The sequence below is a fragment of the Protopterus annectens genome, chromosome 11.part0, assembly GCF_019279795.1.
Source record: "Protopterus annectens isolate FY-2018-M chromosome 11.part0, PAN1.0, whole genome shotgun sequence".
Classification (NCBI taxonomy): domain Eukaryota; kingdom Metazoa; phylum Chordata; order Ceratodontiformes; family Protopteridae; genus Protopterus; species Protopterus annectens.
In genome coordinates this window covers 1,355,306,347-1,355,319,850 of record NC_056745.1, presented here as the reverse complement: position 1 = coordinate 1,355,319,850, position 13,504 = coordinate 1,355,306,347, and the positions used below count along the sequence as shown (strand labels likewise).

The 13,504-nt window shown below is 44.5% G+C and overlaps 1 protein-coding gene across 1 annotated transcript in view; it reads right to left on the bottom strand.

Annotated features, from left to right (window-relative positions):
• The window catches only part of MKLN1 (muskelin 1), a 1,607,387-nt gene that overhangs the window by 1,036,368 nt on the left and 557,515 nt on the right, over positions 1 to 13,504 (bottom strand). The window contains exon 7 of the mRNA XM_044087317.1: positions 10,299 to 10,364. Within this exon, the coding sequence (XP_043943252.1) occupies positions 10,299 to 10,364 (66 nt within the window). The remainder of the gene's footprint in view (positions 1 to 10,298; positions 10,365 to 13,504) is intronic.

Sequence of the window (13,504 nt, the reverse complement as noted above, 5' to 3'; positions counted from 1 at the left end):
AAAGTATGTTTGCCCACCTGTTCAGCTGCATGCAACAGATCCTGCATTTCCTTCAATTCAGACTGTTGAGGGTGTGTGCTCATCTTTTGTTTTATTTGAGACATTAGAAATTGCTGGTATTTTAGCATGCAAAATTGACAATTTAGTGCTCTCATAGCTAGAGTGGCTGAGGTGTAAACCTTTTTCCCCCACCTGTCTAGTGTTCTGGAGTCCCTTTCAGAGGGTACAGGATTTTTTGCCATAGAAGCCTTAGCCCCTTTGGGACCCTGGGAGATAGTCTCTGGGCCAGCAACAGGGCTTTCATAAAGTAATTTGTGGGAGTCAGGCACTCTATAATATCTGTCTGGTTTGGCTGGAGCAGGAGGCAGAGAATCTTGATTTAAACTAGATTCTAAGTAATCATCATCCACAATGTCTAAAACTGGGGGGATAGCAAGTGGTCTGTGCTGGAGGAGTAAAAGAAACTCTCTGAGCCTTTTCTTTGAGTCAGACTAGTCCTGACCTTCCCAGTGAAAATGTTCCCTCATAGTATGTAAAGTTTCCCCAAAGGAGTAGTCTTCAGGGGGAGAAGCTGAGGGAATGGAATCCTCAGCATCAGAATCTTCATAAGGGGGAAAGGAGTAACCTTGTTCCTCAGAGGAGCCTGAGGAAATAGACACTTGATCAGAGGAGGCATAATCTTCATCTTGTCTAGGCCTTTTGTCGGGTGGGGGTTGGGAACCCCCGATTAGAGAGATCAAATCTTCAGCCATTTTTAGCATCTGTTTCTTAGGCATGGGGCCTTGAACTGGAGACTGAAGTGCAGTCTTTTTTGGTTTAAGAGGAGTCTTAAGCTTAGGATACGTTTTTATGGTGAGCGTCGTCGGTCTGAAGACACCTTCAGAAACCGAACGTGTTTCTGCAGCACCAGCTTCTCTTTCTGCAATGTCGTCGGTAGGGCCTAAAGAAAAAGGCTGCGTCAGCCTAGAACTCTCCGCCATAGGATCCGAAGCGGTCTCGGGTTCCAATTTTGTGGTAGCCAGGGGCTGCGTAGGCGCCTCACTGAAAACCAGTGAACCGGAGACCGGACCAGCCGAGGCCTCGGAGTCTGGCTTGGGTCTAGGCTGCCTGCCCCCCTTATCTTTGTGTTTTTTGTGCACGCCGGTAGTCGGTTGCTCCGACAGCATGGTGCAATAAAATTTTCTACCGAAGTAGTGTCGTGCGAAATCAAAGCGTCGTTTTATAGTTCGCTTATTGAACCTAGTACAAAAGCGACAACCAGTGATGTTGTGGTCTGGGCCTAGGCAAGGTATACAATAAGAATGAAAATCCTTATGAGGTATTTGCTTCCCACAAGAAATACAATTGTTAACTTTTTCTGACATCGGTCTGAGGCAAGAAAAGTTTCCCCAATGGGGTACTTAGCTTTATTGAAGACTTCGGATCTGAAATTTGACTTCGAAAATCTCAGGAGTCGGCCGACCGGCACTTGCGAAATGCTTCTGCTTCAGGCACCGCGCGGCAAGAAAGACTGAAGAAAATGGCGTCAGATGCATCATATATACTCCTGGTGCACTGATGTCAGGGAACAAGCGACAGCAACCGACGCCTGACCAAGATTTTGGAATTCAGGCCAACTGCGGGACCGCCTGACGACAGGATAACCCAAGTGTGATGACTGCAGCAGGGTAACACAATGAACATACACGGCTTTAAGCTCAATGCCAAAAAATGTGTTGTCATCCCCTTTGGGAAAAACCCGGTTCCCATGAATTACCATATCGATAGTAGTCCACTGAACACAGAAGGCGTTATAACAGATCTGGGAATACAGGTTGACAGCAACCTCTATTTTGACCACTACATTTCCACTGTGGTCAGAAAGTCCTTCTATGTGGCACATCTCACTACTAAGGGTTTTGCATCCAGAAGAAAGAGGTCACTGTCTCCCCTCTACTCTTCCCTCATTAGGCCAATCATCGAGTACAATGCCCCATTTGGCATGTACCGCACTAAACACCTGCAACGAGTGGAGGGGCCGCAAAAGTACCTCACAAAGAGGACTCTAGGCCTTTAACATTTGTCCGATTTGGACAGACTAAAAAACAACTATTCTCTGTCTCATATCATCTACTTAGAGGCGTTCTCTGCTTGACTTGCAAAGCCATGTCTGTCCCAGCTCTGTTAGAAATGCTACATCTAAAGAAATGCCAATCCCTCCGCATCACATGCTCCAGAGACCTCAACCTCATTACCACAATCAACAGAACATGCTGCAGAGACAGGTTCACAACCCAGAGACTGCCCGTGCTATGGAAAAGACTTCCTATATATGTCAAGCAGAGCACCTCACTGGCCCTCTTCAAGAGGGATCTTGATGAGTGGATGGGAAATAGAAAATTCAGTCCAGGGATCACTCCAGTGGCTTTATTCGACAAAGGCACTGGGAACAAAGGTCGGGTGGCACGATGCCAGGGTAATCCTATGGGCTAGGCTTGTAAAGGTCCCAGGGCCATTAGCCTAGTACACACCTATGAACCTATGTTAATTAACAGCCCTAAAAGCGAAGGTAGCAGAGGTATAAACCTTCTTGCCTAGAATTTCCATGGTCCTGCTATCTTTATCAGAGGGCAGTAATTTGAGAGAAGGAAGCAATTGAGAGGGCTTGTCAGAAGCTACAGACACCACCGATGGGTCAGCAGAAGGGACACTTGTACAAAAATTTACAGTCCTCAGGTGCCCTATAGACTCTATAGGTTTCTTGGGAGCAGGGGGCAGAGAGTCTGGAGCCTTAGAAGCATGGAAAATGCATCCAACAAGGCAGCCAAAACAGGAGGAAGAATGTGAAGGTTTAGGAGATGTTGTCCCCAAAAGAAATTTCTTCAAAGGGTGCATCAGGACTGGTAGATTCCTCTTCCACTGATCCAGACTCCAAAGGAGAGGGAATCTGAGAAGAGTAAGTAATGGATTCCTCATCTGAATCTGGCTCCTTCTCAGAGGAATCCTGCTCCCTGGGTCTTTTTAGGGGAGTAGAGGACCAAAGGGGGTTGGAATAGAAACTTCCTAAGGAGGTTTCAATGCCATCAAAGCACTAAACAAGGACTGAGTAAAGGGCTGAGATTCACTCTGCGGATCCTTAGGAGCTGGAGCAACGTTTAGTTTTTTGCTTTTTCTTCAATGGGACATCCGTCTCAAAATCTGGAAGGCTCTGATGCATGAAGGTAGTAGGGACTTCTTCTATGGGTAATATTTGAGGAAAACCTCTAGGCCCCTCACAGACAATCAGCCGTGGTTCCCCTGAACGTCTAAACAGACATCTGCAATGCCTCCTTGGACATACTTAAAGTTGGATCCCTCACTGGCCTCCAATGTGGCCGCAACAGAGGAATCCAAAGATAGAGCCAGGCAACCCTCCAGACATTTATTCGCCTTGGGAGAGATTTCAGGCAGAGGCTGAACAACAGAAGATTTTAGCCTAGGCTTCTTGGCCCACTTCACTGACAGCTGTCCCTCAGAACGTGAAGTTCTCTTCATTGTGTCTTTTGCAAGAAGCTTAAGATGCTGGTTTTCAAGATAAAGCACCAAAGAAGAGAGTCTATTACGAAGGGTTTGATGTACACAGCTCTGACAGATACTTTCAAGACAAAGCGCCAAAGAAAAGAGTCTATTATGAAGGGTTTTAGGTATAAAGCTCTTACAGATAGAACAGGACACAAGGTTGTGCAAGGCACCAAGGCAAAAAGGACACTGTTCGTGGTGGTCTTTATGGGGAATCTGTCTCCCACACTGGCATTTACCCTTCTTGGATGACATGAAACCTCACAAGCAACAATATAAAAAAATATATAAGTAGAACAGAACCCCAACAGGACACTTTATCTGCAATGACTTGGTGAACCAGCAATGGAACGGGCATTTAGACAATCAAGAGATGGCATTCTGACTGGCGGCAAACAAGTTCTGAAGTTGGTATGTTAGGATGTCACCTTTATGCCCTACGCTATATGCGAGGAATGTATGTGCAACCTACAGCGTACCTTAAAGCAACCTAAAGGCTTTAGTATGCTGGCCAGACATCAGGCCACCCTTGGCAGGGGATCTCTAACTTAATGAACATCTCTAACTTAATGAACAGTGTAACAGTGAAATGGAAGGACATTACTACATATATTTCAACCTATACACAGGGAGACTGAAGTCAATGTAAACTGTAAACCTAAAAGAATTTAGAATTACAAATGCTATGAGAGGAAATAGACTAGGAAACAACAGAAAGCACAGTTGTGTACACTTACCATAAATGTAGATGTTCAAGTGTATTCGCTGTTGCAGTCATCACACTTGGGTTATCTGCCTGCAGGTAGCCCTCAGTCAGCCTGAATATCAGTGACTTGGGATTTCTGCGTCAAATGCTGTCGCCTCTTCCATGACATCAGGTCGTCAGGGGTATAAAACAGGCAGCCGACACCATAACGTCAGTTTTTCTTGCCCCAAATGTCAGGAGCCCCCCAAATAGGAAGCTAGTATATTGTGCAGAACACCACTAGTAAAAAGTAAATACCACTGCCATTAAATATGGCCATAAAGAGGATAGGTAGAAGGATAGAGAAAACCAGGGGGGCTGGAGGGAGGGAAACCAGGACTGCAACAGTGAATACACTCGAACATCTACATTTATGGTAAGTGTACGCAACTGTACTATGTTCTTCATGTTTCACTGTTGCAGTCATCACACTTGGGTTGATTCCCAAAGCTGAAGAAGGGTGGAGCCAGTCAAGAAGTGTTGGGGCTGGCTAGCAGGCCTTGTAAGACTGCTGTAGCAAATTCAGCTCTGGATTTAGAAAAAATAGGTAAGTGGTAATGCTTGGTGAAGGTGTGTACAGAACTCCAGGATGCAGCTTCCAGAATGTCCCTGGGAGGGACTCGCCTGAGAAATGCTGTAGAGGTGGAAGTAGCCCTAGTGGAATGTGTTCTGATCCCTTGTGGGGTAAGTTTCATTTGGAAATGGTTTGCTTTGAAATGGCCTTGCCCTCTGCCGCTGTAGCAAAGCTGACTAGCAGCTGGTCAGATTTTATGAAAGGTTTAGTCAGTCCTGTCAAGGTAGAACCTGAGCTGTCTGTGCACGCCCAAGGAGTGCAGGATCAATTCCCCTTTATTCTGAGGATTAGGGAAGAAGGCTGGTAAATGGATGGATTGATTTAAAGCCATACTGGACACCACCTTAGGCATAAAGGATGGGTTAGTCCTGACGGAAACCCTGTCAGCATGGAAAATAATGAAGGGTTCCACAGCCATTAGTGCCTGTAACTCAGACACTCTTCTTGCTAAAATTATGGCTAAAAGCAAGGCTGTTTTCCAAGAGAGGAATTTTAACTCTGCTGAAGCAGCAGGTTCAAAAGGGGGAAGCGTGAGCTTTTCCTGTACAAAGTTAAGGTCTCAGGCAGGGGTGGGTGCTCTCCTAGGGGGCCTTAAGTTGTTAGCCCTTCTCAGGAGCTGTTTGATGAGAGGGTCTGTAAATAGAGATGGCTCAGTATTATAATGAGCTGAGATGGCAGAGGCATGAATCTTAATGGAGGAGAAGGATAGGCCTCTGTGGAGTAGCTCTGCTAGGTAATCCAGGATTTGAAGTAAGGAGGGCACTGATGTGTCCTTTCCTTGAGACTGATTCCAAGAACAATATCTTTTCCACTTTTCGGCATAGCATTTCCTAGTACTAGGCCTTCTGGCCTCAACAATGACGTCCGGCACCTGTTTGCTGAGGGTTGCTGGTGGTGTTATTCAGAGGATAAGCCAGGCTGCAAGGTTTAGGGTTTGCAACTGTAGATGCAAAATCTGTCCCTCCTGCTGAGACAGCAGGGAAGATGTCTGGTGAAGGTGCCAGGGTGGCACTGTTGTCAGAATGTGTAAGAGTGGGTACCGGTGCTGGTGTAGCCAGTCTGTGGCAATAAGAATTACCCTTGGCCTGTCATGTTTGATCTTAAGAAGTACTTTTGAGAGGAGGGGCAGAGAGGGAAGGCATAAATTAGGTTTTCCCATTTGAATGACAGGGCATCCACCTCCCAGGCCCTGCTGTGAGAGTTCCTGGTGCAGAATTTGCTCAACTGGTGATTCTCGAGGGAGGCAAAAAGGGACACCTCCGGTGTCCTCCACAGCTGGATAAGAAGGTTAAAGGTATTGGGCCCCAATTTCCACTTGTGTGGGACTAGGATATTTCTGCTTAAGTTGTCTGCCAGTGAGTTTTGTTTGCCTGGCAGGAATTGAGCTTGTAGATGTACTTGGTTGCTCAAGGCTGTGTTCCACAGGGTCATGGCTTACCTGCAGAGTGTGTAAGAATGCCCCCCCCCCCCGGCTTGTTTATGTACCACATAACTGTGGTGTTGTCTGTTTTTATCAGCAGCTTCCCTGGAAGGATTAGGTATTAGAAGGCTGTCAGAGCATTCTGTACAGCTAGCATCTCTTTTTGATTGATGTTCAGGAGAATTTGTCCTGAGCTCCACTTGCCCTGAATGCATTTGCCTGCCATGTGAGCCCCATGGATAGTCTGATGCATCTGTTGTCGGGGTTTGGACAGCGAGGGGTTGAGTGAAAGGCAGTCCCCTTGTTGTGGTTGCATGCTTCTGCCCACCAAAGGACCTCTGCCCTTAGACAAGGTATGATAGGAATAACTGTTTCCAGGTCCTGAGAATGTTGGCACCAAATACTTTTTAAGTATCACTGAAGTTTCCTCATAAGCAGTCTTGCATATGGAATTAGCAGAATGCATGAGGCCATGAACCCTAGGGCTTGCAGTATTTTCCTTGTAGCTAGCTGGGTTTTGGTGGCCATTTGTTTGAACTAGTTGGTCAAATAGACCTGTTTTTCTGGAGTGAGAAATGCCATCTGGGAAGTTGTGTTCAAGCTTGCTCCCAGGAATACAATTTTTTGACTGGGCACCAGCTGTGATTTCTTTTCATTGATGGTGCACCCAATGAAGTTAGGAGTTTTTTTTTACAAATGCCAGGTGCTGAAGTAGCAATTTCTAACTGTCCGCCTGAATCAGGCAATCGTCCACGTATTGGAAAATTTGGATATTTCTCTGCCTGCAGTATGCAATGGCTGGAGCCAGGCACTTTGTGAATACTTTGGGAACAGCAGATAAGCCAAAGGGAAGTGCAGAGAATTGATAGTGCATAGAGCCTGCCCTGAAGCGTAAATATTTCCTGCAAGATTCGCTTATGGGGATTTGCAGATAAGCTCCTTTTAAGTCTAGGGTGACTTATCAGGCATCCTTGGCTAACGTAGGGAGAAGCTGTTGCAGGGTAAGTATTTTGAATTTTGGGACCACCAGAAAGGTTCTGAGAATTGATAGATCCAGGACTGGGTGGCCAAGAGCCCTCTTTTCTGGGCACCAGGAACAGTCTGGAGTAGAAACCCTGCCCCTTTGTTCTACCGGAAATGGTTGAATAGCCCTGATGTTGAGCAGGGAAAGTACTTGCTTTTGAGCCTCTGCCCACTAGTTTGGAGGAAGGTCTGAAAACCCGCTTGGGGTTGGTAGTGAATGGAAGTAGAATCTGTACCCCTGGGATACAATGTTCAGGACCCATCGGTCCTGAGTAATGGACATCCAGTTTTTTGCATGAAGGGCAAGTTTTCCTCCTAGGGGCGCAAGTAATTGGGCAGGACTGGGAAGGATAACTGAAAAGTCATTGTGAACTTTTTCCATAAGGGGGTGGCTTACCACTCCCTGTTTTTGAGGTGGGGGCACTCCATTGTTTAGATCTCTGCATACCCTGAGACTGTAGTCTGGGTGGTCTGTGTCTCCTGGGTTTGGACTGAAGGCCTGGAAGGGGCTGGATAGGACTAGTTTTTAGAAGGCCAATGCCTACTGAATCTAGGTGGCTGCACTTGTAAGAATTCTTTAACAGTTTGCATAGATTTAGCTTTTTCTTCCATCTTTTTAAGAACCTCTTCTGCTTTGGTGCCAAACAACTTCTGCTTTGGTGCCAAACAAACAGTCCTTATTTAAAGGAGTGTCTAGTAATTTTGATTTGACATGATCTGGCAAGGTTTGTTCCTTCAGCCAAGCATGCCTCCCCAGTACAGATCCAGTGACTGCAATCCTGCAAGATGCTTCTAGGGCATCAAAGCCACACTGCAAAGTATGCTTACTAACTTGGTTTGCAGAATGCATTAACTCTTGTAAATCTTTATTTTCTGCACAATCAGGAAGTAACACCATTTTTTTTAATTAATTCCAGAACATGTTGCTGGTACTTCCAACACATGAAACTGGCAATTCAATGACCTGATGGCAAGAGTTGCAGAGGTATATACCTTCTTACCCCATCTGTCTAAAGCTCCGGAATCCCTGTCTGAAGGGGTAGGGTTTTTGGCTGTAGTAGCCTTAATACCTTTAGGTCCCTGGGAAATGGTCTCTGGATCCGTAGTAGGATTCTCAGAGAGAAATTTGTAGTACCTGTCAGGTTTTCTAGGGGCCGGTGGTAAAGTGTCTGGAGTAGGACTGGATTCCATGAAGACATCTACAACATCCAGGACAGGGGGTATAGATAGAGGCCTGTGCGGAGGCAACTCTAAAAATTCTCTGAGTCTCTTTTTCGACTGAGGGTAGTCCTGGCATTCCCAGCGGAAATGCTGTCTCAAAGTATGCAAGGTTTCACCAAAAGAAAAATCCTCTGGAGGGGAGGCAGAGGGAATGGATTCCTCTGCATCTGAATCCTCATAGGTTGATAAGGGTATGTCCTGGTAATCAGAAGGGTCAGAGTCATCACACTCCTGGTCTGTAGAATCAGAATGAAACTCGATTCTTTGTCTCTTAGCAGGGGAAGGCTGGCTTCCCCTAATTAGGGTAATAAGGCCTTCAGCCACTATAAGCATCTGTTTTTGTGGCATGGGAGCTTCAGCATGCACTTTGGTTGTAGGTTTTCTAGGCGTAGTGTGTACTCTGGGCCTGAGAAACTCTGTAGTTTTAGCTAAAAATGAAGTTGTCGGTTTAATTCGAACATCAGTAGTTTGGAATACACCCTCAGAAGCCGGTGCCTGCACAGCGACTTCGGACTCATCAAAGGTAGAGACATCCGAAAGGTTCCATAGTCAAAGAAGCATCTCACGGCATACCGGACTCCGAATGGGTCTCAGCAGAGGCCTGCAAATCTGCAGGGACTGCAAAGGCGCCTCACTGATTACCAGCGGACTGGCGACTAGCTTAATGGAAGCATAGGCGGCAGTTTTGGACCTATGCGGTCTGCCTCTGTCTATCTTTATGTTTTTTCGGAAGATCGGTAGTCAGATGGCTTATCAAAGCCATTTCGGAATATGGAGAACGAGTGCGAAAGAATTCAGCAATAAAGATAGCCCGACAGCGAATGGTTCAGGAGTTATACAAGGCACAAAACCGACAGCGAGGGACGTCGTGGTCTGAGCCTACATAGGTGGTGCAGTAAGAATGAAAAACTCTGAGGTATTTGCTTTCCACAGGAAAGACAATTGTTAACTTTTTCTGACATCGGTTAGAGCAAGAAAACAGGATCCCCAACGGGGTACTTAGCTTTAGAAGACTTCAGGTTTGAAACTCAAAAAAGAAAATTTCAGGTAGCAGCCGACCGGCACTTGTGAACTGCTTCTGCTTAGGGCTCCTTCTCGGCAAGAAAGACTGATGTAATGGCGTCGGCTGCCTGTTTTATACCCCTGACGACCTGACATCATTGAAGAGGCGACAGCATCTGACTCAGAAATCCCAAGACGCTGGTATTCGGGCCGACTGAGGGCTATCTGCAGGCAGATAACCTAAGTGTGATGACTGCAACAGTGAAACATGAAGAACATCAGAAGTTAATCACAACAGAAGGGAGGCATAAGGAAGGGATAGAGGTAAAAATAAGGGGAAATGTGATGAACAAACAGGTGAGAACTACGGATAGCGAGAAAAGGAAAGTTCATGTGTGATATCAAGACAGGAGAGTATAGACAAGAGGTATCAAGTTTTACATGGAGATAAAAGAGCATTTCTCCCTGGGCCTCTGCTGAAAACTGACTTGTTCCAAGTCGGACTTTCTCGGTAAACAAATGTTAAATAAATAAATAAAATCAAGAGAGAGAGTGAGGACTAAGACAAGAGTGAGATGTTCTTTTGTAAAAAAGAGTAATGCACAACAGTGCAAACTAAAGAAGAGTGTGCGAGTAAAGATACTGTATGCCAGGAAAGCAGACAACAGAAGAGGAAAACTGAGAGGAATCAGGTGAAACATTAACTAGGTGTACTAGCAATGATAAGTGTGTAAAGTTAAGTTACTTGTACAATAATAATTTACTTCAGCACTCACCTGTCTGTACATCAATGACCATCTGATGTCCTCCTCTCATTCCAGGCCTGCAGTCATTTCCATCTCCTGTTCCCATACACACAAAAAAAAAATAAGTGATATTTGTAAAGTATGCAAACATCCAGCAATTCAAAACTTGCAGTACAAAAATGAACAAAGTAATATTTCATCTCAGACACAGCTGCAGGCTGTTTCATTTAAAAGTATTCCTTTCTTTGAGGACATCAAGACAAATCAAGATTTTTAATAGAAAGGTGACTGGTATTTCAAATACCTCAGACTCTGTAAAACAAATGCTATAAACTTAGGATCATTTCATGGTTAAGAACCTAGAATATGTGGAGCTGAGGTCCTCTTCTTAGAATTTATTCACCTTCTATGGTCTTCATCCCATCCACTCCAGCAAAATTGAACTACTCCCATCAGATTCTCCCTGGCAATATGACTGAGCAGTATTTTACTTTGTTTTTTAATCAGGTAAATTGGCTGGTCTATAAACCTTTTCAGATACAATCCAGAGACAACAGTTTAATGTAGTGTAAAGTGCATAAACTAAGGAAGGAGAGCCTGCAATGCTAGCATTCTGAACAGTTACTTTCATGAATTTATTCAGTCTAGACAAATCCAGGAAGGGTCTATACGGCCCATTTTTCATTGTGAAAAGGAATGGTCTGTTGTAAAACTCTTGACCTTCTTCATCTCTAGGAACTACTTCTATACTCCACACAAGCAAGAGTAAAGCCAAATGTGTCTATCCTAGTTCTATGTGGTTTGATGGGATGGGAGGGGAGGCCCTGAATTATATTTTGTAACCTGCTGCTATACTATCCCTCACCTACCTATCTGAAATCAACTGTGACCAGTTTTTGTAAAATCAGGAAATATACCCTCACAGGTTCATAGGTAACTGCTAGGCTAGCTGCCCTTAATGTTCATTTTATGTCTAGCCAACTTTAAAAGTACAGATCAAACACTGTACTTTATGTCTGTGAGGTAAACCCCTTAACCACTACGCCAACTCCAACATCCCCAAAAAATGTTATACAGGAGTGGCAGGAGAACAAAGGACTGCATTTGTCACTACTAGCAGTTTTTGCAGAGGGTAGACAGGAGACTTACTTCCCCAGCTTGTGACACCTATCCAAGACTTTTTTTTTTTGCTTAACTGATTTACTCAGAAGTGCTTTCTGTAGAAAGGCCACTGTTCAATATGGAAATCTTTGCTATAATTCGGTATGGATTAATGGATGGATGAAAAACTAGCTTCACTGCCTCCATGGTCTTCTCACTCCCATCCAGTGCCTAAAATTGTTACAAAAGACCAACAAAACATCTGTTCAGAAAATAATTTAACAACAGCCTTTCTGCATCCTTTGCTGCCATCTGAATACTGAATGCATGTAGCTACCTCTCTACTGTTCTGTAGCATCATACCTGCTTTCACTGGTGTGTTTTTCTCACCCTGAAAGCATATCAAATCAATTTAAAGATTCTGTTTTTGGGTCTCATATGGGATTTCATTTGCTTTATCCTCAATCTCCTTGATATCTTTACAGTGATCAATCTTACAAAGTCCAATATTCACTGGCTCCAACATATCATTCTGAAAGAGGTATTAACTTACACCAGAATGGTCTAAAATGCTCCTTTCCTCATTACTGTGAAGTGTATTAAGACCTGGTGTCAAACCCAGCTATTAGGCAGCATCACATAATACTATAAAGGGAACAACATCTGGGTTCTTATACAAGTACTTACAGGGATCCTTTATCCCGTAAGACCTATCAGATTTCTTTGTGGTCAGCATCTGGGAGCCATGTTCCACGGATGTGCCTTCAAAAGCATAAACAAATGTCTGAACATGTGAGGAGGGTTGTCACAGGTCTTGGCTCGCCCATACACAGGAGATAGTACAGCTGTGTACACTTACCATAAATGTAGATGTTACAGTATATTTGTGACGTCCCTCCTCTGGGCCAGTAATCAAGGAGCTTCAGTCCTCACTCCTGACATCAGTGAAAGATGTTCACTTGGAACAAAAATAGATACACACAGTGTTTCCATCCAGATGCAGCTCTCTGCACCAAGCACAATTTCTCTCAAAGCACAATCAGTCATAGGGCTGGGTTTCCCTCTCTCTATCCAAGCCCCAAATAAGACTTCCCATTAACACAGATGTAGAGCCAAGTCCTCAGCCAAGTGCTCCAAGACAAGTCCTCCACCATCCCCTAATCCGTATCCTGATCCAAGTGGCAGACACACACACACACACACACACACACACACACACACACACACACACACACACACACACACACCTGGGAAAAGCTGGCACAAATTTACCAGCTATGCTCCCTTTGCCCAGAATATAAGGTAGATAATGCCACCAGAACACTCCAAAGCCAGTTACTCTAGAGATATTAGCAGGGTACCCAATTATACTGAGTAAAATTTATACTAATACAAATGGCAAGTGTTTGACCAATGCAGCAAGGCTTTCAGGAGTGACCACAGTGTCACCAAATAAATAAAAGTACTCTCAAATGTCAAAACATTCTCTAAAAGACCAGCCACAATGAAAAGTTTAAACATATTTAATAATAAAAAACATGAAAACACTAAATACCCATTTACAATAAACACAATTTCAATAACAGGAAATAGTAAAAATAACACCAATGGAAAGATTCACACTTATCAAAAACATTCCCTATCAAGACATCGGTAGAAGGATATCTTCAAACACACCTACTGGCTTGCTTCCTTTTCCACCCTCCCAGTCATGATGAACCCTGGTCAAAGGTATTTGGAATGAGGTACCTCCTAAACCTTTGACTGGAGTGGACTGCCCAAGCAAGTACTGCTCCTCTTTAACCACTAGAGGCTTCACAATGGTTATGTCAGAGGCTGTCTTCTCTCTTAGCAGTGACCTGTTTTCCATCCACTAAGATAGGATACAAACCCTAGTGATAGTTTGGTACCCCTGTTGTCTCCTGACAACTTACCACTGACATATTGTTATTCCCACTTGCTGGCTCCCACCTTTTGTTCCCACGGACATCTGTATGCTACACGGCCCCACTGGTTAAATTTAAACATCTAACCCTTGATCCTGGTCATGTACCTGAACTAGTGACTTCCCCTGTCACTGGTCGACTCTGTTGGTGTAGTTTAGGCTGCCCACCAAGGGTTCCTTTATATTCATG